Consider the following 23,687-nt stretch of genomic DNA (forward strand, 5'->3'; position numbering starts at 1 on the left):
CTGGTGGCCCGGGTTCGGATCCCGGGTGCACACCGATGCACCGCTTCTCCAGCCACGCTGAGGCTGCGTCCCACATACAACAACTACAAGGATGTGCAACTATGACATACAAATATCTACCGGGGCTTTGGGGGGAAAAAGGAGGAGGATTGGCAATAGATGTTAGCTCAGAGCCAGTCTTCCTCAGCAAAAAGAGGAGGATTAGCATGGATGTTAGCTCAGGGCTGATCTTCCTCACAAAAAAAAATATATATATATATATAAAACCAATCTCTTAGAAAACAAACCTCTGGTCATACTTTAAGAACAGTTAATCTAAAAACTAGGATAGCTTTTCAAAAAATGTAATTAAAACCTGAGCCTACTGTCTTGACACTTCAACATGTCATATTTTGCAAAATTTAAACTCTTGCTTTCTCCTTTTTACACTTGTTCCTAGTGTTAACTATCCTTCAAAGCTATACATTCATTGCAGGGTTGTAACTGCTTGTGTTTTTCTCTCCTCACCAGCAGAATCTAACTCACGTACGCTTTAAAATTTTAGACCAAAAAAAAAAGCCTTTCAGGAATCACTGACCAGGCTTACAGCAGGTGTGTAATCAGTCAAGACTCTTACCATCCGCTCCTAGGCAACGGAGAACACACAGGAAGCACAGCACACAGTGTGTCCCAGATTTCAAAATGGCGTGGAGAAAAGAGAACATTACTATTGTCTTGGTTTTTTGGGGTTTTTAAATAAGTTTAAAGTTAACTATAATTAGCTGAAATGTATTGGCTTTTCAAAAATCTAGGAACAATGATCAATTATTAATCTTCTGTTTTACAATTTTCCTAAAAGCCAACATCAAAGTTGACTGAAATTGATTTTTAAAAACAACACAGATACCAAAATTCTAATGGATAATATGAGCTTTGATAAGTGACCGGCTTATCTCTGCTTTCATCAAATGCCTAAAGGCAGGCAGACTAGCAGCTCCAGAAACTAAATATGTATGGCTGTCAAATATGTTGTGTATGTTTTCATTCAACAATATAGTAGTACAGTTCATCCCTTCTTGTTAATCTCCATACTTATTTAAAAATAAGGGCAAAAGACAACTATTTTTATGGTATGTAAATTAAATCTGAATAAAGCTTTTCAAATAAATATATAGGTTCTTTATGCTGGACCATTTTATCAGATGGCAGCTGATTATTCAGGCTTCTGAGTTTATTTTGCTAGGGTGAAAAGGCAAATTCAAAAGGTGTCAGTCACAGGTGCCTGCATCCCTGAGCCATATAAGTCATACCTGGAACATCTGAGAAGACCTGAGAGCAGATATCTAGACTAGGACGAAATTTTGAATAGAAAATGACTCATATGAAAATGAAGTCTCCAGTTTTAAAATCAGGTGAGGGATACAAAGAAAAATGAGTTAAAAAAAAATCAAGCTGGCACAGGGAAGAGGTGGTGAGGAGAAATCTGGTATGGATAGTAAATACAGCAAAACACTACTGCATGATTCCAGGAGGACATGTGAATCAACAGAATTAAGGCTACAAAGAAAACTTGCTTAAATAGATATGGTATTATCCCACTAAACCATCTCTAAATAAAAAATCAAAACACCAAGGGCTTACAGGTGAAAACAGTTCTCTAAGGGATGTCCTTCAAACATGAAACACACCAGATGATCCATAGGAACTGTGGTATCAATAAGCAGTGAAATGTGCCTTGATCCTGAGAAATCCAGAAGCAATGCTAACTCACCCATATTGCACACCTATCCACACAACTAGTCCTCTCCCAGCTAGAAAGTTTTCATGCTCTTCCAGACTGCACTTTAGGGCCACTCATTAGGGCCCTCTTGAGCTTGCCCCTCTCAATCTTGGCTGGCCATGCCAAGGAAGCCTCTATTTTTCCTTCCTGCATCAGACAGTCGTAAGTCCTAACAACCACCCTAACTCCCTTTCTAATATCTTTTTCCCTTAATCTCTCAAAAGGAAAGTTGAACAGAAGCAGAGAAAAAAAATTAGTCTTTTCTCTGACCCACACCTCCCTGGAGAGGGTGGGGTAAGAAGAGAGGAGCACTTAAGTTGTTCCTTTATGCTTGCTTCCACAGCCAGCCACTGAAGAGTCACCTCTCATCACTCCACATCTGCAGGAAGAATGAGGCCAACTCCGAGAACAGCCCTCCAGCTCCCAAGGTGTCTAGGGCAACGCTAGCTTCTTTTTTCTTGACCTCCTCCTCTTAGACAGACAACAGGTATCACATGGACCCAGGTGACAATCCCCAGAGAAGATTTCTGCTCACTGCCTCATAAACTGTAAGGACGTGGGAGGGTAGGGATAATGGTAATGATAAAAGCCAGTTTTTGCTTTAGATTTACAGTTCAACATGTAACATGCAAGAAGCTTAATACCCAACTGATATTTGGGTAGTGACATGTAGTGACAGGGATAGTGATGATTGAACCCATAGAGGACGAGACAGTCTGCAGCCACCTGTACCACTGTAATATACCAACAAACAGCTTGACAACATCACCTTCTATATCTACTCAAGGATAAACCACATCTTATTTCATGATAGCTAAAGTGGAAAAGAGCATGCATTAAAGGAGAGGAAGGGGTGTCTAAGGTAGCAAAAGGCCACAAGAATAAAAGAACAGACACACTATTAAGAAACTGACCAAAGGCAACCACACGATGTTAGGAGGATCTAATACCACTTGCGAACTCTGGTACCAAGAAAGACTAGCAACACGTACAAGTTAAATAGTACAGCACTCAAGAAAACATGAAGATCCATGTCACAAAAAAATCGAAGATCTCAAGTATCCATCTAAAGACCTCTCCCTTTTACCCATATCTGATAAACTAAATGAGCTTTAAACATTGCCAGCTCGTCTCATCCATGAAACCAAGGAGATCACTGAGAACCCTATAGGCCATGCAGCTAGAAAGCATTAAAGGAATCCTTTCTATACTTGGGAATCCCTGGCACCATTTGGTGAAGTGGTTTAAACTCTGAAGGCTAATTGTCCTTTATAATAAATATGGTGTTTAGAAAACTATGGTACTGCTTCTGGTTTCCAGTTTGGCATGTAAAGAAGCTTGAAGTCGCCACTCTATGCTAACACAAGTAAAATCAATAACTCTGGGGGCTGGCCCAGTGGCATAGTGGTTAAGCTCATGTGCTCCCCTTTGGCAGCCCAGAGTTCAGAGGTTCGGATCCCGAGCATGGACATACACACTGCTCATCGAGCCATGCTGTGGCGGCATCCCACATACAAAATAGAGGAAGACTGGCACAGATGTTAGCTCAGTGACAATCTTCCTCAAGCCAAAAGAGGAAGATTGGCAACAGATGTTAGCTCAAGGCCAATCTACCTCACCAAAAAAAAAAAAAAAAACCAATAAAATACAATCAATAACTTCTTCAAATCAACAGACAGGTAGGGTCACAGGGCAAACCACTACTCCCAAAACTGGGGAAACCAACAGGCAAATACAGAGAATTGCAATTTGCCAGAGCAGAAACCCAGGAACACAAACCTCCACAGGGTCCAGTGTTAAGGTAGGGAAACCTGAACTATAACTGATGAATTGCTGGAGACAATTCTGAGGAAAGTCTGAGAGATAAAAACTCCAGGGAGAACCAGTCATCAGGACGCCCATGCTTTTTTGAGTTTTACCTCCAGGAGCTTGACCAGGTTCTCACGGTGAATATCAGAGAAAAATCCCCTCCTGCTTCTGGCAGAAGAAGGGAAAAGGGACCATTTTGAAATACATCAGAACATTCTGTTCTTCTTAATAAAGCATGCCCTCAGAAGAAACTATTTAACCAGAGCCTAATCTGCTGGGCTTTTATGAGAGCCTAACTGACTTAGGAGAAGGAAAATACCCTACTCCAGCCCACTCTAGCCATCCTGTCCCATTGAAAGCAGATGGAAAAAATTGAGGAGCGCATGTGAAGTTCACAGTACAGAGGTATAGACTCACTAAAAGACTGAGACCTAGTCATAGGACTACAGAGTGCTTCTCCTTCCCCCCCACCTCACTACCACATTACTAAAGGCCTATTTACAACAGTTCCTTTTGCCCAGCACATCATGTCCAGCTATCAAGAAAAAATTATAAGACATACTAAAACAGAAAAAAGAACAGTTTAAAGAGACAGAGCAAGCATCAGAACCAGACTCAGATATGGCAGGGATTATCAGACCAGGAATTTAAAATAATTATGATTAAGATGCTAAGGGCTCTCTGATGGATAAAATAGACAGCATGCAAGAACAGAAGGGCAATGGAAGCAGAGAGATGGAAATTCTAAGAAAGAACCAAAAAGAATCTAAAACACTGTGACAGAAATAAAGAATGTCTTTCATGGGCTTTATTAGTAGACTGGACACAGTTAAGGAAAGAATCTCTGAGCTTGAGGATATCTCAATAGACATCACCAAAACTGAAAAGCAAAGAGAAGAAAGACTGAAAAAGACAGAACAGAATATCCAAGAACTGTGGGATAACTACAAAAAGCATAACATACATGTAATGGGAATTTTAGAAGGAGAAGGGAAGAAGGAACAGAAGAAATATTTGAAACAATAATGACTGAAAATTTCCCCCCAAATTAATGTCAGATAACAAATTACAGATTCAGGAAGCTCGAAGAACCCTGAGGAGAATAAATGCCAAAAAAAACCCACACCTAGGCATATCATTTTCAAACTATAGAAAATCAAAGACAAAGAAAAAATCCTGAAAGAAGCCAAAGGGGGGGAAAAAATACCTTACCTACAGAGGAACAAAGATAAGAATTATATCCCACTTCTCCTCAGAAACCATGCAAGCAAGAAGACAGCAGAGTGAAATATTTAAAATACCGAGAGACAAAAACCACAAACCTAGAATTCTGTACCCTGTGAAATTATCCTTCAAAAGCAAAGGAGAAATAGACTTTTTCAGACAAACAAAAATTGAGGGAACTTGTTGTCAGTAGACCTGCCTGGCAAGAAACGTTAAAAGAAATTCTTCAGAGAGAAGGAAAATGATCAAGGTCAGAAACTGATCTATATAGACAGCACTATACAAGGAATAAGTGAGGGTAGAATAAAAATCTTATTTTTCTTTATTCTTAATTGATCTAACAGATAGTTTGTTCAAAATAATAATAGCAACAATTGTATTCAATTATGTATGACTGGGGGTGTGTGTGTGTGTATATATACACATACACACATGCTTATGTATGCTTGTACATAAGTGAAAGGAATGACAGCATTGAAACAAGGGACAAAAAGAAAGAAATTAGGATTATTTTGTTATCATAAAGTACTTGAACTACCTATGAAGGGTATAGTGTTATTTGAAAGTGGACTCGGATTACCTGTAAATGTATATTGCAACCTTTAGGGCAACCACTAAAAAGAGTTAAAAAAGAAGTATAACTAATATGCTAATAAAGGAGAGAGCAGAATTCTATAAAATGCTCAACTAAAACCACAGACAGCAGAAAAAGAGTGAGACAAAAACAGGAACAAAGAACAAGGGCAACAAATAGAAAACAGTACCAAATATGACAGACATTAGTCCAACTATATCAATAACCACTTTGAATGTCAATGTCCCAAATGCATGAATTAAAAGACAGATATATCAGAGTGGATCAAGAAACAAGACCCAACTATATGTTGTCTATAAGAAACCTACTTTAAATATAAAGACACATATAGACAAATGAATGGAGAGAGATATACCACACTAACATAAATCAAAAGAAAGCTGGGGTAGCTATATTAATCTCAGGACAAAACACACTTCAAACGAAGGAAAGTTATCAGGGATAAAGAAGGGCATTATATAAGGATAAGAGTCAATTCTCCAAGAAGACATAACAATTCTTAATGTGTATGTGCCTAACAACAGAGCATCAAAATATGTGAGGCAAAAACTGACAGAATTGCAAGGAGAAATAAATGAATCCACTATTGTAACTGGAGACTTCTACACCCCTCTATCAGAAACAGATACAGCAGGCAGAAAATCAGTAAGGACACAGTTGAACTCACCAACACGATCAACCAGCTGGATATAATGGACATCTATAGACTACTTCATCCAACAACAACTGAACACACATTTTTCTCAAGCTCACATGGAACATTCACCAAGATAGACCATATTCTGGGCCACAAAACACACCTTAACAAATTTAAAAGAAGAGAAATGATACAATGTCTGCAGACCACGATGGAATTAAACGAGAAATCAGTAACAGAAAGATAACTACAAAATCCCAAAGTACTTGGAGATTAAACAACACACTTCTAAATAACACATGGGTCAAAAAACAAATCTCAAATTAAAAAATACTTTGAACTAAATGAAAACACAACCTATAAAAATTTGTGGGATGCAGCAAAAGAAGCACAGAGGGAAATTTATAGCACTGAATGCATATATTAGAAAAGAAGAAAGATTTAAAATCAATCACCTAAGCTTCCATCTTAGGAAACTAGAAAAAGAAAAGCAAATTAAATCTTAAGTAAGCAAAAGAAAAGAATTAACAGAAATTAGAGCAGAAATCAATGAAATTGAAAAGAGGAAATTAATAGAGAAAAAAACAATGAAGCCAAAAGCTGGTTCTTTGAAAAGATCAATAAAATCAATAAGCCTCTAAGCCAGGCTTACTGAGAAAAAAAGAGAGAGAACACAAATTACTAGTATCAAAAACAAAAGGGAACATCGCTACAGAGCCCATGGACATTAAAATAATAATAAAGGAATACTATAAGCAACCCTACGCCCACAAATTTGATAACCTAGATAAAATCGACCAATTCCTTGAAAGACACAATTTGCCAAAATGCACAAAAGAAGAATAGATAATCTGAATAGGCCTATATGTATTAAAGAAATTGAATCAATATTAACCTTCCAAAGCAGAAAGAACCAGGCTCAGATGGGTTCACTGCTCAATTCTACCAAACATTTAAAAAATAAATTATATCAATTCTCTAAAATCTCTTCTAGAAGACAGAAGCAGATAGAATACTTTTTAATTCATTTTATGAGGCCAGCATTACCCTAATACTAAAGCCAGACAAAGACACTGCAAGAAATGAAAACTATAGACCAACCTTTCTCAGGAACATAGATGTAAAAATCCTCAACAAAATATAAGGAAAACAAATCCCAATGTTTTGGCCAGAGCAATTAGGCAAGAAAAAAGAATAAAAGGAATCCAAATAGGCAATGAAGAACTGAAACTCTCGCTGTTTACAGACGACATGTAGAAAACCCTAAAGAATCCATCGGAAAACTATTAGAAATAATCAACAAGTACAGCAAAATTGCAGGGTACAAAATCAACTTAAAAAATCGGTTGCATTTCTATATTCTCATAACAAACTAACAGAAAAAGAAGTCAAGAAGACAACCCCATTTACAATCGCAACAAAAAGAATAAAATATCTAGGAATATATTTAACCAAGGAGGTGAAAGACCTATACAATGAAAACTTTAAGACATTATTGAAAGAAATCCATGATGACATAAAGAAATGGAAAGACATCCCATGCACATGGATTGGAAGAATAAACATAGTTAAAATGTCCACACTACCTAAAGCAATCTACAGATTCAATGCAATCCCAATCAGAATCCCAATGACATTCTTCACGGAAATACAACAAAGAATACTAAAATTCATATGGGGCAACAAAAGACCCTGAACAGCCAGAGCAATCCTGAGAAAAAACAAAGCTAGAGGCATCACAATCCCTGACTTCAAAATATACTACAAAGCTATAATAATTAAAACAGCATGGTACTGGTACAAAAGCAGACACACAGATCAATGGAACAGAACTGAAAGCCCAGAAATAAAACCACACATCTACAGACAGCTAATCTTCGACAAAGGAGCTAAGAACATACAATGGAGAAAGGAAAGTCTCTTCAATAAATCGTGCTGGGAAAACTGGACAGCCACATGCAAAAGAAAGAAAGTAGACCATCTTCTTTTGCCATACACAAAAATTAACTCAAAATGGATCAAAGACTTGAAAGTAAGACCTGAAACTATAAAACTCCTGGAAGAAAATATAGGCAGTACACTTTTTGACACTGGTCATAGAGGGATCTTTTTGAATTCCATGTCTACTTGGACAAGGGAAATAAAAGAAAAAAATAAACAAGTAGGACTTCATCAGACTAAAGAGCTTCTGCAAGGCAAAGGAAACCAGGATCAAAATGAAAAGACAACCCACCAGCTGGCGGAAATATTTGCAAATCACATATCTAACAAGGGGTTAATCTCCATAATATATAAAGAATTCACACAACTCAGCAACAAAAAAAACAAACCACCAGATCAAAAAATGGGCAGAGGATATGAACAGACCTTTTCCCAAGGAAGATATACAGATGGCCAATAGGCACATGAAAAGATGTTCAACATCACTAATCATCAGGGAAATGCAAATCAAAACTACACTCAGATATCACCTTACACCCGTTAGAACGGCTATAATCGCCAAGACAAAAAATTACAAATGTTAGAGACGTTGTGGAGAAACAGGAACCCTCATTCACTGCTGGTGGGAATGCAAACTGGTGCAGCCTCTACGGAAAACAGTATGGAGATTCCTCAAAAAATTAAAAATACAAATACCTTATGATCCAGCTATCCCACTACTGGGTATTTATCCAAAGAACCTGAAATCAATAATCCAAGGAAGCTTCTCCCCGCCTGTTCATTGCAGCATTATTCACTACAGCCAAGAAGCGGAAGCAACCCAAGTGCCCCTCAACTGATGACTGGATAAAGAAAATGTGGTATATTTATACAATGGAATACTACTCAGCCATAAAAAAAGACAAAATCGTCCCATTTGCAACAACATGGATGGACCTGGAGGGTATTACATTAAGTGAAATAAGCCAGACAGAGAAAGACAAACACCACATGATTTCACTCATATGTGGAAGATAAACTAACATGCGGACAGAGAGAACAGTTTGGTGGTTACCACTGGGAAGGGGGTTGAGGGGTGGGCACAAGGGTTGAAGGGATGCATTTATACGGCGACTGACAATAATGTACAACTAAAAGTTCACAATGTTATAAACTATTATGACAATAAAAAAAAAAAATCCCACAATGTATAAAAAGAATTAAACACCACAACCAAGTAGGCTGTATTCCAGCTATGCAAGGCTGGTTCACATTTTAAAATCAATTAATGTAATTTGTTACTTCAACAGACTAAAGAAGAAAAATCACATGATCATATCAATAGATACAGAAAAAGATTTTAACAAAACCCAACACCCATGATTAAAAACTTTCAGCAAAATAGGAATGAAGGGGAACTTCCTCAAGTAAACAAAGAACATTTACAAAAAACCACAGCTAACATCACACTTAATGGCGAGAAACTCAAAGCTTTCCTGCTAAAATCAGGATCAAGATCAAGTTCACTGCTTTTCAACATCATACTAGAAGTCTTAACTAATGCAATAAGACAAGAAAAGGAAATAAAAGGTATATGGATTGGAAAGGAAAAAATAAAGCTGTCTTTGTTTACAGATGACATGATCACCTATGTAGAAAATCCAAAAGAAGTGACAAAAAAAACTCCACAATAAAGCAAGTCACACACATTTTTTGGTTTCCCAGTGCATATAAAAGTTATGTTTAGGCACCAACCCGGTGGCACAAGTGGTTAAGAGCGCGCGCTCCACTTTGGCGGCCCAGGGTTCACAGGTTCGGACCCCGGGCATGCACCAAAGCACTGCTTGTCAAGCCATGCTGTGGCGGCGTCCCATATAAAGTAGAGGAACGTGGGCATGGATATTACCTCAGGGCCAATCTTCCTCAGGAAAAGAAACAAAAAAAAAGATGAGGATTGGCATTGGATGTTAGCTCAGGGCTGATCTTCCTCACATACAAAAAAAGCTATGTTTACACTATACTGTAATCTATTAAGTGTGCAATAGCATTATGTCTAAAAAATGATGTACATACCTTAATTTAAAAATACTTTACTGCTAAAAAATGCTAACCATCATCTGAGCCTTCAGGGAGTGATAATCTTTTTTCTGGTGCAGGGTCTTGTAAAAAAATTAAAAAGCAATATCTGCAAAGTGCAATACATCAAAGCACAATAAACGAGGTACATCCATATAGCAGCTTTCCTATATATCAGCAATGAACAAGTGGAAACTAAAATTAAAAATACAGTATCATTTACCTTAGCACCCCAAAAAATGAAATACTTAGGTATAAATCTAACAAAATATGTACAAGATCTACATGAGGAACACTACAAAACTCTGATGAAAGAAATCAAATAATTAAACAAATGGAGAGAGAGTCCATGTTTGTGGATGGGAAAACTCAATTTTGTCAAGATGTCAGATGTCCCTAACTTGATCTGTAGATTCAATGCAATCCCATCCAAAATCCCAGAAAGTTATTTTGTGGATATCAACAAACTGATTTGAAAGTTTATATGGAGAGGCAAATGACACAGAACAGCCAACAGAATACTGAAGGAGAAGAACAAAGAAGACCAACACTACCCAACTTCAAAATTTACTATAAAGCTAGAGAAAGGGGCCAGCCCGGTGGCATAGTGGTTGGGTTCACGCACTGCACTTCAGCAGCCCAGGGTTCATGGGTTCAGATCCTGGGCACAGACCTATACAGTGCTCACCGGGCCATGCTGTGGTGGCGTCCCACAAGGAAAGTAGAAGAAGATTGGCACAGATGTTGGCTTAGAGACAATCTTCCTCAAAATAAATAAATAAATAGAAAAATAAATAAATAAAAATAAAGCTACAATAATCGAGACAAGGGGTATCGGAGAAAGAACAGGTAAATAAATTAGTGGAATAGAAGCAAGAACCCAGAAACAGACCCCATAAATATAGTCAATTGATCTTTGACAAAAGAGCACAGGCAATACAATGGAAAAAAGTCTTTTCAATAAATATGTTTGAACAACTGGATATCTACATGCAAAAAAATGAATCTAGGCACAGACCTCACACCCTTCACAAATACTAACTCAAAATAGATCACAGATCTAAATGTAAAACACAAAACTACAGAACTCCTAGAGATAATGAAAGAGAAAATCTAAATGACCTTGTGTTTAGCAATAACTTTTTAAATGCAACCTTAAAGGCACAACCCATAAAAGAAATAATTGATAAGCTGGTCTTCATTAAAATAAAAACTCTGCAGAAGACACTGTCAAGAGAATGACAAAGACAAGCCACAGACTAGGAGAAAATATTTGCAAATGACATAGCAGATAAAGGACTGTTAGCCAGAATATTCAAAGAACTCTTAAAACTCAATAAAAACACAAGCAACCCAATTTAAAAATGGGCCAAAGACTTTTAACAGATACCTCACCAAAGATACACAGATGGCAAATAAGCATATGAAAAGATGCTCCACATCATATGTCATCAGGAAAATGCAAATTAAAACAACCAGAGAGCCTTCCAGTGGAAAAAAGCTCCCTGAAGTGGAGGAGGCGCCCAAAATGATTTGGGGAGAAAGTCTTCCTTTTAGTCTGGTAGGAGGCATCAGGTGGGGTCTCAAAAAGGCTCAGTTAAACAAGTTTCAGAAAACATTGTAGCAGGCTCATAAAACTTTAAGACCTAAATTCCTTTCTACTAAAAAAAAAAATCTTAACTATACATTTTGATTGTGTGTAGACATTGTTCAACTAAAGAAATAAATGTCTACTAATTTTTTAGTTAAATAAATAATAGGATACTGCTACACACCTATTAGAGTGGCCAAAATCCAAAACAGTGACATCATCAAACGCTGATGAGGATGTGCAGCAACAGGAATTCTCATTCACTGATGATGGGAATGCAAAATGAATGATACGGCCACTTTGGTAGACAGTTTGGCAGTCTCTTATACAATCCAGCAAATACCAGTGCTCCTTGGTATTTACCCAAAGGAGTTAAAAACTTACGTCCACACAAAACCTGTACATGGATGTTTATATGAGTTTTATTCATGATTGCCAAAATTTTATTCAAAATTATGCAAAACAAAATTGCCAAAATTATTCAAAATTGTAACCAAGATGTCCATCAGTAGGTGAATGGATAAATAAACTGTGGTACATCCAGACAATGGAATACTATTCAGCACTAAAATGAAATGAGCTATCAAGTCACGAAAAGACATGAAACAAACTTAAATGCATAAATGAAAGAAGCCAATCTGAAAAGGCTACATACTATATGATTCCAATTATACAACACTCTGGAAAAGGCAAAACTATGGAAACAGTAAGACAATCAATGGCTGCCAGGGGCTGAAAGGAGGGAGAGATGAATATGTAGAGCACAGAGGATTTTTAGGGTAGTGAAACTATTCTGTATGATACTATAATGGTGAATACGTGTCTATACATTTGTCCAAACCCACAGAATATACAACACCAAGAGTGAACCCTAATGAAACTATGGAGTCTGGGTGATAATGATGTGTCAATGTAGGTTCATCAGTTATAACAAACGTACCATTCTGGTACGGGATGCTGATAACAGGGAAGGCTATGCATGTGGGGACAGGGCATATATGGGAAATCTCTGTAGCAGAATTCTGCTCAATCTTGCTGTGAACATAAAAATGCTCTAAAAAATAAAGTCTGTTCAAGAAAAAACAAAAACTATTGTCCTGAGGATGTCATATTCAGTAAAGTGCTTTATAAAATAATAGTCCCATGGTATCCAACAAGGATCATGACTATATTCATCTGTGTGTGAGGGGAGAGGGAAGACAGAGCTGGGAAAGGGCATCCCACAGAGCGAAGCACTGAAATCATGGTGCCTCTGGGTCAAGAAGCCAGCCCTGAAGAAGGCTCTGCTCTGATCCCACAGTGACTACTAACCCCAAATATATACAAGAGTCTCCTTTCCTCACTCTGCTCAGAAACCCATTTCTGGGATTGTGAATCATCTCTGAGCTTTAATAAAACACTTGCTTAGGCAGTCAGAACATTCCACCAGAGACTGTAGAGATCAAGAAAGCACACACAGGGGAATGTTAGGTGAGTCTCTGTTCTAGTTTTTTGACCCCAGGTGATAGAGTACTCAAGGATTCGATTTAGAGGATAAACTACAGGTTCATAACCTATAAAGCCCAACAGTGGAACACACACCTAAATCGCAAACTGGCACAACAAAAGACCCTTGCTTAGTCAATACTAACTCCTGTCAGAGAAAAACATGAGTCCGTTTGCCCACAGTATTGGACTTGCATCCAAAAAATACTTTCAAAATTACCATTTTCAAAAATTTTTGCTTTTAAAAAACTCTTTTAAATCTCAAGTACAAGCTGTTTGGGAAGGATACTATTCCATTAGCCCTAACCGTTGCGCATGATTTTACCAAAGAGTAGAGGAGGGATGAGGGAGAGAGCATGTTGACAGAGCTAACAGAGGATAGTGTGCTTCCTCTTGTCCTACAGGGGCCCCTCCCCTCACCTAGAGTACCTCTGTGCCCTTAAAGAGGAGACAAAGCACCAAGACTAAGCAATACCATATTGGAAGAAAAAATAGAAATGAACCCAAGATGTGGAAAAAAGACATTTTATCTGCTTTAATATCTGCAACAAGAAGTAAAACCCTGGTCATTCATTTTCAACTTTATGTTACTCACTCAGCAATAAATACTTCTCAGGTTAGACAAAAGAATCTGGCCTGGAGAGTGTACACTTGGAAAAAAATATGGTGTGAGCCCAGTAAACAGGAAAGATCTACTGAAACTCTTCAGAGCTAATACTGACACACCACACAGGCAAGCACCAAGTATAATATGACCACAAATTAAAATTCCCTATGAAAAACGAAAACGTAAGACTCTGTGGGACAAGATACTATCTACCTACATTTTATAAATGTTTAACTTTTCAAAAGCATCCAAATCTTCTCTTTACCTGTAAGTTCCACTCTATTACTCTGAAAATAGACTATGCCATCATGCTGAGAAAATGCAAATGAGAACTTTATAAAAGTTAAGCCATTTTTATGATCTATCTCAGCAGAGTGACTTTTCTGTTTTGTATTGACAATGGGAGTATGGGGGCTGCTTATCCTGAAAGCCAGACAGGGCATTGGTCCTGAGGGTGAGCTCAAGGAAATCTCTAAAAAAAAAAAAAAAATCAGGAGTGACGTCAGCATCATGGCGGAGTGAGCTTTCCCGTGAATTCTTCCCCCACAAGATACAACAAAAGTAACAGCCACAGACCAACAATGGAATCCCAGACAGTGAAAAGCTAGAGCGGAGGGATCCACACTGCCGCACATCTGAGAGCGGAACGTGCTGGGCCCCCGGAGGAAGTGGGGAGAGGTAAGGAGAACTCCGCTCCCTCCCCATCAGATCAGCGATCCGGTCCGAGCGGCTCCCAGAGAGGGGGGAGGGGCGGCCCTCGGCGGGAAACTGTAGCTCTTCGGGCTCTCTCAGCCAGTGGGAAACTCCCGCACAGAGGGCTCAGAGGGCTCAGAGGAGCCACAGGGCTACCATCAACATCTGAGCAACCCAGAGAGCGGATAAAGAGGGGCAAACGAGAAGCCTCCCACGTCAGGGACCCAGAGGGCAAAAGAGAGAGCTCCCCCCTCCCCGCAACCCGGAGTCTGCAGCTCGACCAGATCTAGCGGTCCAAGGCAGACCTGAATAAACTGGACTGGACCCGTGGATCGCAGTGGGGAAAAAAAACAAAACAAAACAAAACAAAACTGCGGATCGCAGCAGAAAAACTGGGGCAGAGCGCAGGGGGCTTAGACTACACAGCCCTTTACCACCAGACAGTGGCGGCAGGTGGAAATTGCAACCAGAGACTTCCAGGATGAGGAAAATCAAAACCAACACAGGAACCACAATGCAAAAATATATGAAATCACCAGACCAGAAACAAAATGACAAGCACCCAGAAATCAACCCCGAAGACACAGAAATCCATAAACTAAATGACAGAGATTTCAAAATAGCTATCATAAAAACACTCAACGAAATACGAGACAACACAGACAAACAATTAAATGAGATTAGGAGTTTCTTCACAAAAGAGATTGAAATCATAAAGAAAAACCTATCAGTGCTGATGGAGATGAAGAACACAATGGAGGAGATAAAGGAGAATCTGGAATCTTTAAAGAACAGAGCTGACAATATGGAGGAAAGAATTAGTACTTTAGAGGATAGGAATACAGATATACTCCAGATGGAAGAAGAGAGAGAACTAAGACTAAAAAGAAATGAAGAAAGACTCCGAGAAATATCGGACTCTATTAGAAAATGTAACATAAGAATTATAGGTATTCCTGAGGAAGAGGAGAGGGAAAGAGGAACAGAGAGCCTATTCAAGGAAACAATAGCTGAAAATTTCCCAAATCTGGGGAAGGAGCAGGAAATACCAGTAAGTGAAGCCAACAGGACGCCTATATATATTAACAGACAAAGGCCTTCACCACGACACCTAGTGGTAAGGCTAGCCAGGGTCAACGACAAAGAAACAATATTAAGGGCAGCTAGACAAAAACAAAAAATAACGTACAAAGGAACTCCCATCAGGCTCTCAGCGGATTTCTCAACAGAAACTTTTCAGGCTAGAAGAGACTGGAATGATATATGCAAAATACTAAAAGACAAAAACTTTCAGCCAAGAATACTCTATCCAGCAAAAATATCCTTCAAATATGATGGAGAAATAGTAACTCTCCCAGATAAACAAAAGCTAAGGGAGTTCATGGCCACGAGACCGCCACTACAAGAAATACTCAAGAAGGCCCTCAGGCCTGAAAACAAGAAGAGAAAGGGAACACAAAGCTTGGAGTAAGGAGAAAAGTAGGTAGACAAAATCAGAGAAATAGTAGATCTTTACCGGAATAGGTTAGCAACCACTTAAATACTAAACTCAAAGATCAAAGGAAGAAATTCACCAAAAATAAATTTAACCTCATCACTGTAAACACACAGCCACAACACAAGATAGAATAAGGTATAACAAGAGCAACTTAGAAGGGGAAGAGGAAAGTGACTGAATTGACTTAGTATAAGGAAATAGGAGGCTATCAGATAATGGACTATCTCATACACAAGATTTTTTGCCCAAACCTCAAGGTAACCACTAAACAAATAATCAAATTAAAACCACATATGATAAACAAAGAGAAAACTAGAAGAATCATAAGACAGAACAACCAAACTGAATTGGCAGTCCAAAACAAATGGGACAAGAAACAAAGGAAATGCAAAAGAACCAGAAAATAAGTGACAAAACAGCAACATTCAACCCTCATATTTCAATAATTACCCTAAATGTAAATGGCTTGAACTCTCCAATCAAAAGATACAGAGTGGCAGGATGGATTAAAAAGCAAGACCCAACAATATGCTGCCTTCAGGAAACACATCTTAGCACTAAAGACAAGCACAGGCTCAGAGTGAAAGGATGGAAGACAATACTCCAAGCTAATGGCAAACAAAAGAAAGCAGGTGTTGCCATACTCATATCAGACAAAGTAGACTTCAAGATAAAACAGGTTAAGAAAGACAAAGAAGGGAAATATATAATGATAAAAGGGACACTCCATCAAGAAGACATATCACTTATAAATATATATGCACCCAACATAGGAGCACCAATGTACATAAAACAACTATTAACAAACCTAAAAGGAGAAATCAACAACACCACAATAATAGTAGGGGATCTTAACACCCCACTTACAGCAATGGATAGATCATCCAGACAAAAAGTTAATAAAGAAATATTAGACTTAAATGAAAAACTGGACGAGATGGACCTAGTAGACATATACAGAGCACTCCACCCAAAAACAGCTGACTACACATTCTTCTCAAGCGCGCATGGAACATTCTCTAGGATAGACCATATGTTGGGAAACAAAGCAAGCCTCAATAAATTTAAGAAGATTGAAATCATAACAAGCATCTTTTCAGACCATAAGGCTATGAAACTGGAAATGAACCAGGAAAAAAAAACTGGGAAAGTGACAAAAATGTGGAGATTAAACAACATGCTACTGAACAACCAATGGATCATTGATGAAATTAAAGGAGAAATCAAAAACTATCTGGAAACAAACGAAAATGATAACATGCCATATCAAACCATATGGGACGCAGCAAAAGCGGTCCTGAGAGGGAAACTCATAGCGATACAAGCTCACCTTAACAAACAAGAAAAAGCCCTAATAGGCAACCTTAAATTACACCTAACAGAACTAGAAAAAGAAGAACAAACAAAGCCCAAAGCCAGCAGAAGGAGAGAAATAATAAAGATCAGAGCAGAAATAAATGATATTGAGACCAAAAAAACAGTAGAAAGGATTAATGAAACAAAGAGTTGGTTCTTCGAGAAGATAAACAAAATAGACAAACCCTTAGCCAGGCTAACTAAGAAAAAAAGAGAAAAGGCTCAAGTAAATAAAATTAGAAATGAAAGAGGAGAAATTACAACAGATACCATGGAAATACAGAGGATTATAAGAGAATACTATGAGAAATTATATGCCAACAAATTGGACAATCTAGAAGAAATGGATAAATTCTTAGACTTATACAACCTCCCAAAATTGAACCAAGAAGAAATGGAGAATCTGAATAGACCAATCACAAGTAAAGAGATTGAAATAGTAATCAAAAACCTCCCCAAAAATAAAAGTCCAGGACCAGATGGCTTCTCCAGTGAATTTTACCAAACATTCAAAGAAGATTTAATACCCATCCTCCTCAAACTATTCCAAAAAATAGAGGAAGATGGAACACTTCCTGAATCATTCTATGAGGCCAACATCACCCTGATACCAAAACCAGACAAAGACAATACAAAGAAAGAAAATTACAGGCCAATATCGCTGATGAACATTGATGCAAAAATCCTCAACAAAATATTGGCAAACCGAATACAACAATATATTAAAAAGATCATACACCATGATCAAGTGGGATTTATACCAGAGACGCAGGGATGGTTCAACATCCGCAAATCAATCAACGTGATACATCACATCAACAAAACAAAGAATAAAAACCACATGATCGTCTCAATAGATGCAGAGAAGGCATTTGACAAGATACAACATCCATTTATGATAAAAACTCTCAATAAAATGGGAATAGAAGGAAAGTACCTCAACATAATAAAGGCCATATATGACAAACCCACAGCTAACATCATACTCAACGGGGAAAGACTGAAAGCCATTCCTCTGAGAACAGGAACGAGGCAAGGCTGCCCACTCTCACCACTCCTGTTCAACATAGTACTGGAGGTTTTGGCCAGAGCAATTAGGCAAGAAAAAGGAATAAAAGGAATCCAAATAGGTAACGAAGAAGTGAAACTCTCACTATTTGCAGATGACATGATTGTATATACAGAAAACCCTAAAGAATCTGTTGGAAAACTGTTAGAAACAATCAACAACTACAGCAAAGTTGCAGGGTACAAAATCAATCTACAAAAATCAGTTGTATTTCTATATGCTAATAATGAACTAACAGAAAGAGAGCTCAAAAAGATAATACCATTTACAATTGCATCAAAAAGAATAAAATACCTAGGAATAAATCTTACCAAGGAGGTGAAGGACCTATACAATGAGAACTACAAGACATTATTGAGGGAAATCTACGATGACATAAAGAAATGGAAAGATATCCCATGCACGTGGATTGGAAGAATAAACATAGTTAAAATGTCTATATTACCTAAAGCAATCTACAGATTCAATGCAATCCCAATCAGAATCCCAATGACATTCTTCACAGAAATAGAAAAAAGAATACTAAAATTTATATGGGGCAACAAAAGACCCCGAATAGCTAAAGAAATCCTAAAGAAAAAGAACAAAGCAGGAGGCATCACAATTCCTGACTTCAAAACATACTACAAAGCAATAGTAATCAAAACAGCATGGTACTGGTACAAAAACAGACACACAGATCGATGGAACAGAATTGAAAGCCCAGAAATAAAACCACACATATACGGACAGCTAATTTTCGACAAAGGTGCTAAGGACATGCAATGGAGAAAGGAAAGTCTCTTCAATAAATGGTGTTGGGAAAACTGGACAGCCACATGCAAAAGAATCAAAGTGGACCATGTGCTATCGCCATTCACAAAAATTAACTCAAAATGGATCAAAGACCTGAAGGTGAGACCTGAAACTATAAAACTCATAGAAGAAAATATAGGCAACACACTATTTGACATTGGGTTTAAAGGAATCTTTTCGGATGACATGCCTACCCAGACTAGGGAAACTAAAGAAAAAATAAACAAGTGGGACTTTATCAGACTAAAGAGCTTTTATAAGACAAATGAAACCAGAATCAAGATGAACAAACAACCAACCAGCTGGGAGAGAATATTTGCAAAACATACATCTGACAAGGGGTTGATCTCCATAATATATAAAGAACTCACACAACTGAACAACAAAAAAACAAACAACCCGATCAAAAAATGGGCAGAGGAAATGAACAGACACTTCTCCAAGGAAGATATACAGATGGCCAATAGGCACACGAAAAGATGCTCAACATCACTAATCATCAGGGAAATGCAAATCAAAACAACACTAAGATACCACCTCACGCCCGTTAGAATGGCTATAATCACCAAGACAAAAAACAACAAATGTTGGAGAGGATGTGGAGAAACAGGAACCCTCATACACAGCTGGTGGGAATGCAAATTGGTGCAGCCTCTATGGAAAACGGTATGGAGATTCCTCAAAGAATTAAAAATAGAGATGCCCTATGATCCAGCCATCCCACTACTGGGAATCTATCCAACGCACCTGAAATCAACAATCCAAAGAGGCTTATGCACCCCTATGTTCATTGCAGCATTATTCACCATAGCCAAGAAGTGGAAGCAACCTAAGTGTCCCTCGACTGACGATTGGATTAAGAAAATGTGGTATATATATACAATGGAATACTACTCAGCCATAAAAAAAGACAAAATCGTCCCATTTGCAACAACATGGATGGGCCTGGAGCGTATTATGTTAAGTGAAATAAGCCAGAAAGAGAAAGACAAACACTGTATGATCTCACTCATATGTGGAATATAAACCAACACATGGACAGAGAAAACTGGACTGTGGTTACCCGGGAAGTGGGGGTGGGGGGTGGGCACAAGGGGTGAAGGGAGTCATATATGGGGTGATGGACAAACAAAAATGTACAACCCAAAATTTCACAATGTTAGAAACCATTAAAATATCAATAAAAAAAAAAAATAAAAAAAAAATAAAAAAAATAAAAAAAAAAAGAGATCTGTTTTCTCATAGCTCTGTGAGCACAAACAAATAAATCACTAAAGCTCTCCGGGAAAGAAAAAAGAAAAAAAAAAAAAAAAAAAAAATCAGATATTGCTAACCTGCAAAGTAATCTACAAATGGAACTTACAAGACCATCAGGTACTGGTTAAAGTTTTGTACCAACAAAAATCTGCTTTCTTCTGACTATCAGTGATCAAGGGCAAATGACAGGCCTTCACAATATGCCAACAGGTAGCAAAGGCAGATCTTAAAAAAACCCTTTAGCGAACAGAAGAAGAGCATTACCTCTATAAAGCATTGTTCAGTAGAAAGAAATCTCAAAGACCACTGACCTGGTCCTCCTCTTCATCCTCATCCTCTGCCAGACGCTGCCTGCCCACTTCATATAGCCTGCACACTGTGTCCATGTTCAGAGCATCCATGCTGCCTTGGTTCTGAAACAGAACACCCAGTCCACAAGGAGCAGTTAGTTTTCAGAAGGCCCACATCCACACCTCAGCTCTGACTGGCACCCATGTAGCTATCAAAGCTTCCAATACCCAAAATTCTTGAACTGACTCTGAAAATGTTATACCTAGGACACAAAAAAGGAAAGAAAAACAGGATGAGAAGGCTTGGGCAGCGAGGGATATGGGCACAAGAGACACCACCACCCTTGGAACAAACCTGTCTTGCTCTGATGAGAGATCCAGACTCCTCTAAGAAAGGGATGACAGTGTGAGTCCAGGATAATAGGGGACAGGACTCTCCACACTGTTTTATACTGGGACTTTCTTACTATTTCTCTTCTACTGTATATCTCAAATCCCATCAAATGAGTAGGTTATCAATAATCTACCATCGGGAATGCATCAACTTTAGAACACATCTTATATCAGACAAAACATCTGTAGTATAAATTGAAAATGATCCTAAACATCAGAACAAAACAGCAGGGTTTCTGCTAGCTCCCTTTACCTCAATGACAGCAAGATAGCAGTCTTTGGTGTCTGTACACAAGTCAAAGATGTTCCGTTTCACATCAATGGTCGCTGGAAAACAGAATATGACAAGACTCGGGATTGGACTATGGCTGTGACCTTACAACCAGCTTTTCCTCTAAAGGAATTCAAGGTGATTGTTCATAAATATTTCCGTAACCCCTCTCCTTTTCAATGAAAAATTACCTTAAATAAGGTCTGCCCCTTCATGCTTACCTATAGGTTTGTAGTCAGTTGCATTAAATGTTCGGAAAGATGATCCAAAAGGGCTTTTCATCCTCTCTTCCATTAAATCATCTTCATCGTCTGCCTGCAACATAGCTGGTTGGGAAGTTGAGGGAAAGGGAGTAAGAAGCGAAATACTATTAGAATCAGAAACATTCCCTGTTCACAAGTGCAGAAAATGTTAATGGAGAATCAAGACTTCAATGAGTTTCCTCGTACTAAATTCACTCTGCATTAAGTCAGTTCCTTGCACATGCCAACGACTGCGATAAACAATATCCTCAACCTCTCATCTAGCTCCCAACAAGTATTACAGCTTAAGGTTGACAAAACTGCAAGACGACAACGCAAAGGTTTTTAAGTTCATAATGATACACATGGGAAATTACTGCATGACATTTCTTTCTAGACAAAATTTACTTGTTATCTTCAAAGCCAGTGGCCTTTGATCCTAAATCAATATTAGTTTCATCTTCTCTTTTGTCACCATTTGTACTATCATTTTATCTTTTATGTTACAACTTTCAAATGCTTTCCAATTCACATTTGAGAGATATTTCCAAAAAGGAAGTATCAAATTAAGTGAGAAGGGAGAGAAAGAGAATGACAAAGAAAAATAAAAAGTTTATTACCTCCATACATCACTGTCCCTGTGTGGTTGAACACCACGCGACACTGATCCAGAGCAGGAACTGTGTGTAAAAGATGGAAAGTGCGAAGGTCCCACTAGGAGATGACTGGTTAAGGAAAACCTTTTTACACAAAACTCCTTATCTAACATTATGGGGGAAATTCTGAAATATCACTTTTTTTCCCTCCTGCTAGATATTACTGCTTTAAAAGTCAATGAGATAAAGGTAAAACAAAAGCATGTAGCATACATATTATTGAACAACATCCCTGAAAATTTCCTACGGTATCCTCATATACATGAAAGCTACCTGAACTCCCTTCCTCTTAATAGTAGCACTTTATTTTACTTTTATGTCTAGCAATTGATTTCTATAGAACAAAAGTAAAATCCTTCTGAAGATAAAAGTCAATTCAACATCTGGGGAAGTGGGAGGCAGGAATCTGGTCACTCTTCCCAATACAAAGAAAATGTGCTAGTGAAAGTCATCAGTAATTACCAACATCAACAAGAGTCCACTTGAGATTCACTGACACTTCAAAACAAAGGAGAGGCACCAGATTACCTGTGTAGATACTTTCACCAGGTATTAATAGAAATATCAATTATTTCTGCATCACAAACTAGATAACAAACGGAAAATAAGACATGGGTGTAAAGAATACAATCTCAGTATTAATGATGACCTCCAGCCCATTCGGATGGAAAACGCCACTGATGTTCATGTTGAACTTGTCAAACTTGTGGATGGCCTGTGCAGAGCGGACATCCCAGAGGACGCCATCATTTAAGACAAGATCATCTGTAGGATTAAAGGTGGCACAGTTCCTCTTGTAGTTGTTGGCAAGATCTGGGTTAAACAGAGTCAACAGCTTGTTGCCAGTCTGAATATCATAAATCTTTAGAGAAGAAGGGGTGGGAAGAGAAAAATCAGACCAATCCATCCACTGACAAATTCAAAGAGAAGCTGCGTAAAATATCTCTCCCACGCTTTCCAAATCCCGCCAAAATTACAAAAGCCCTAATATTATAAAATAACTGGAAAGCAGAAGGACCACACCCATCGAATCAAAGTTGAAGCGCTCTGGTTCCCATTCAAAGTTCGAAAAGTCTCTTTCCCACAAGTAAGAAAATGAGAAGTGAGACTGCAATAGGGGTAAGAAAACTCTCTTCTTCCCCTCCCCCTTTCAAGAAACAGAAAATGTTTCCAAGATTGAAACTGAGAAATTCTCCATAGGGATTAACCAACAATTACCCATAGAATACTCTTAACGGTTAATTTTTGGAGAAGGGTATCAACGAAATACCCTTTTCTCCTTAAACTTTCCCAATATACATATTTTAGCCCTATAATACTAAAAGTTCCAGTCTACAATGTGCAACCCACGCAGAGACCAGATCTTTCCCATCTGCTTACAGACATGCTGTACTATTTCCAATCTTTTAAAAAATCCTCCTTTAATATAAGAACAAATAAGGAGACACCACAAGGAAACAATCA

At 38.1% G+C, this 23,687-nt stretch overlaps 1 protein-coding gene across 4 annotated transcripts in view; it reads right to left on the minus strand.

Annotated features, from left to right (window-relative positions):
* The window catches only part of DCAF1 (DDB1 and CUL4 associated factor 1), a 96,767-nt gene that overhangs the window by 10,337 nt on the left and 62,743 nt on the right, over nucleotides 1-23,687 (minus strand). For all 4 annotated transcript variants that reach the window (XM_058559702.1, XM_058559693.1, XM_058559708.1 and 1 more), the window contains 5 exons: nucleotides 22,852-23,085; nucleotides 22,188-22,281; nucleotides 21,547-21,651; nucleotides 21,308-21,381; nucleotides 20,683-20,784 (listed from right to left, as the gene is read on the minus strand). In XM_058559702.1, coding sequence (XP_058415685.1) covers nucleotides 20,683-20,784; nucleotides 21,308-21,381; nucleotides 21,547-21,651; nucleotides 22,188-22,281; nucleotides 22,852-23,085 — 609 coding nt within the window. The remainder of the gene's footprint in view (nucleotides 1-20,682; nucleotides 20,785-21,307; nucleotides 21,382-21,546; nucleotides 21,652-22,187; nucleotides 22,282-22,851; nucleotides 23,086-23,687) is intronic.

Source organism: Diceros bicornis, chromosome 2 (assembly GCF_020826845.1).
Source record: "Diceros bicornis minor isolate mBicDic1 chromosome 2, mDicBic1.mat.cur, whole genome shotgun sequence".
NCBI lineage: Eukaryota > Metazoa > Chordata > Mammalia > Perissodactyla > Rhinocerotidae > Diceros > Diceros bicornis.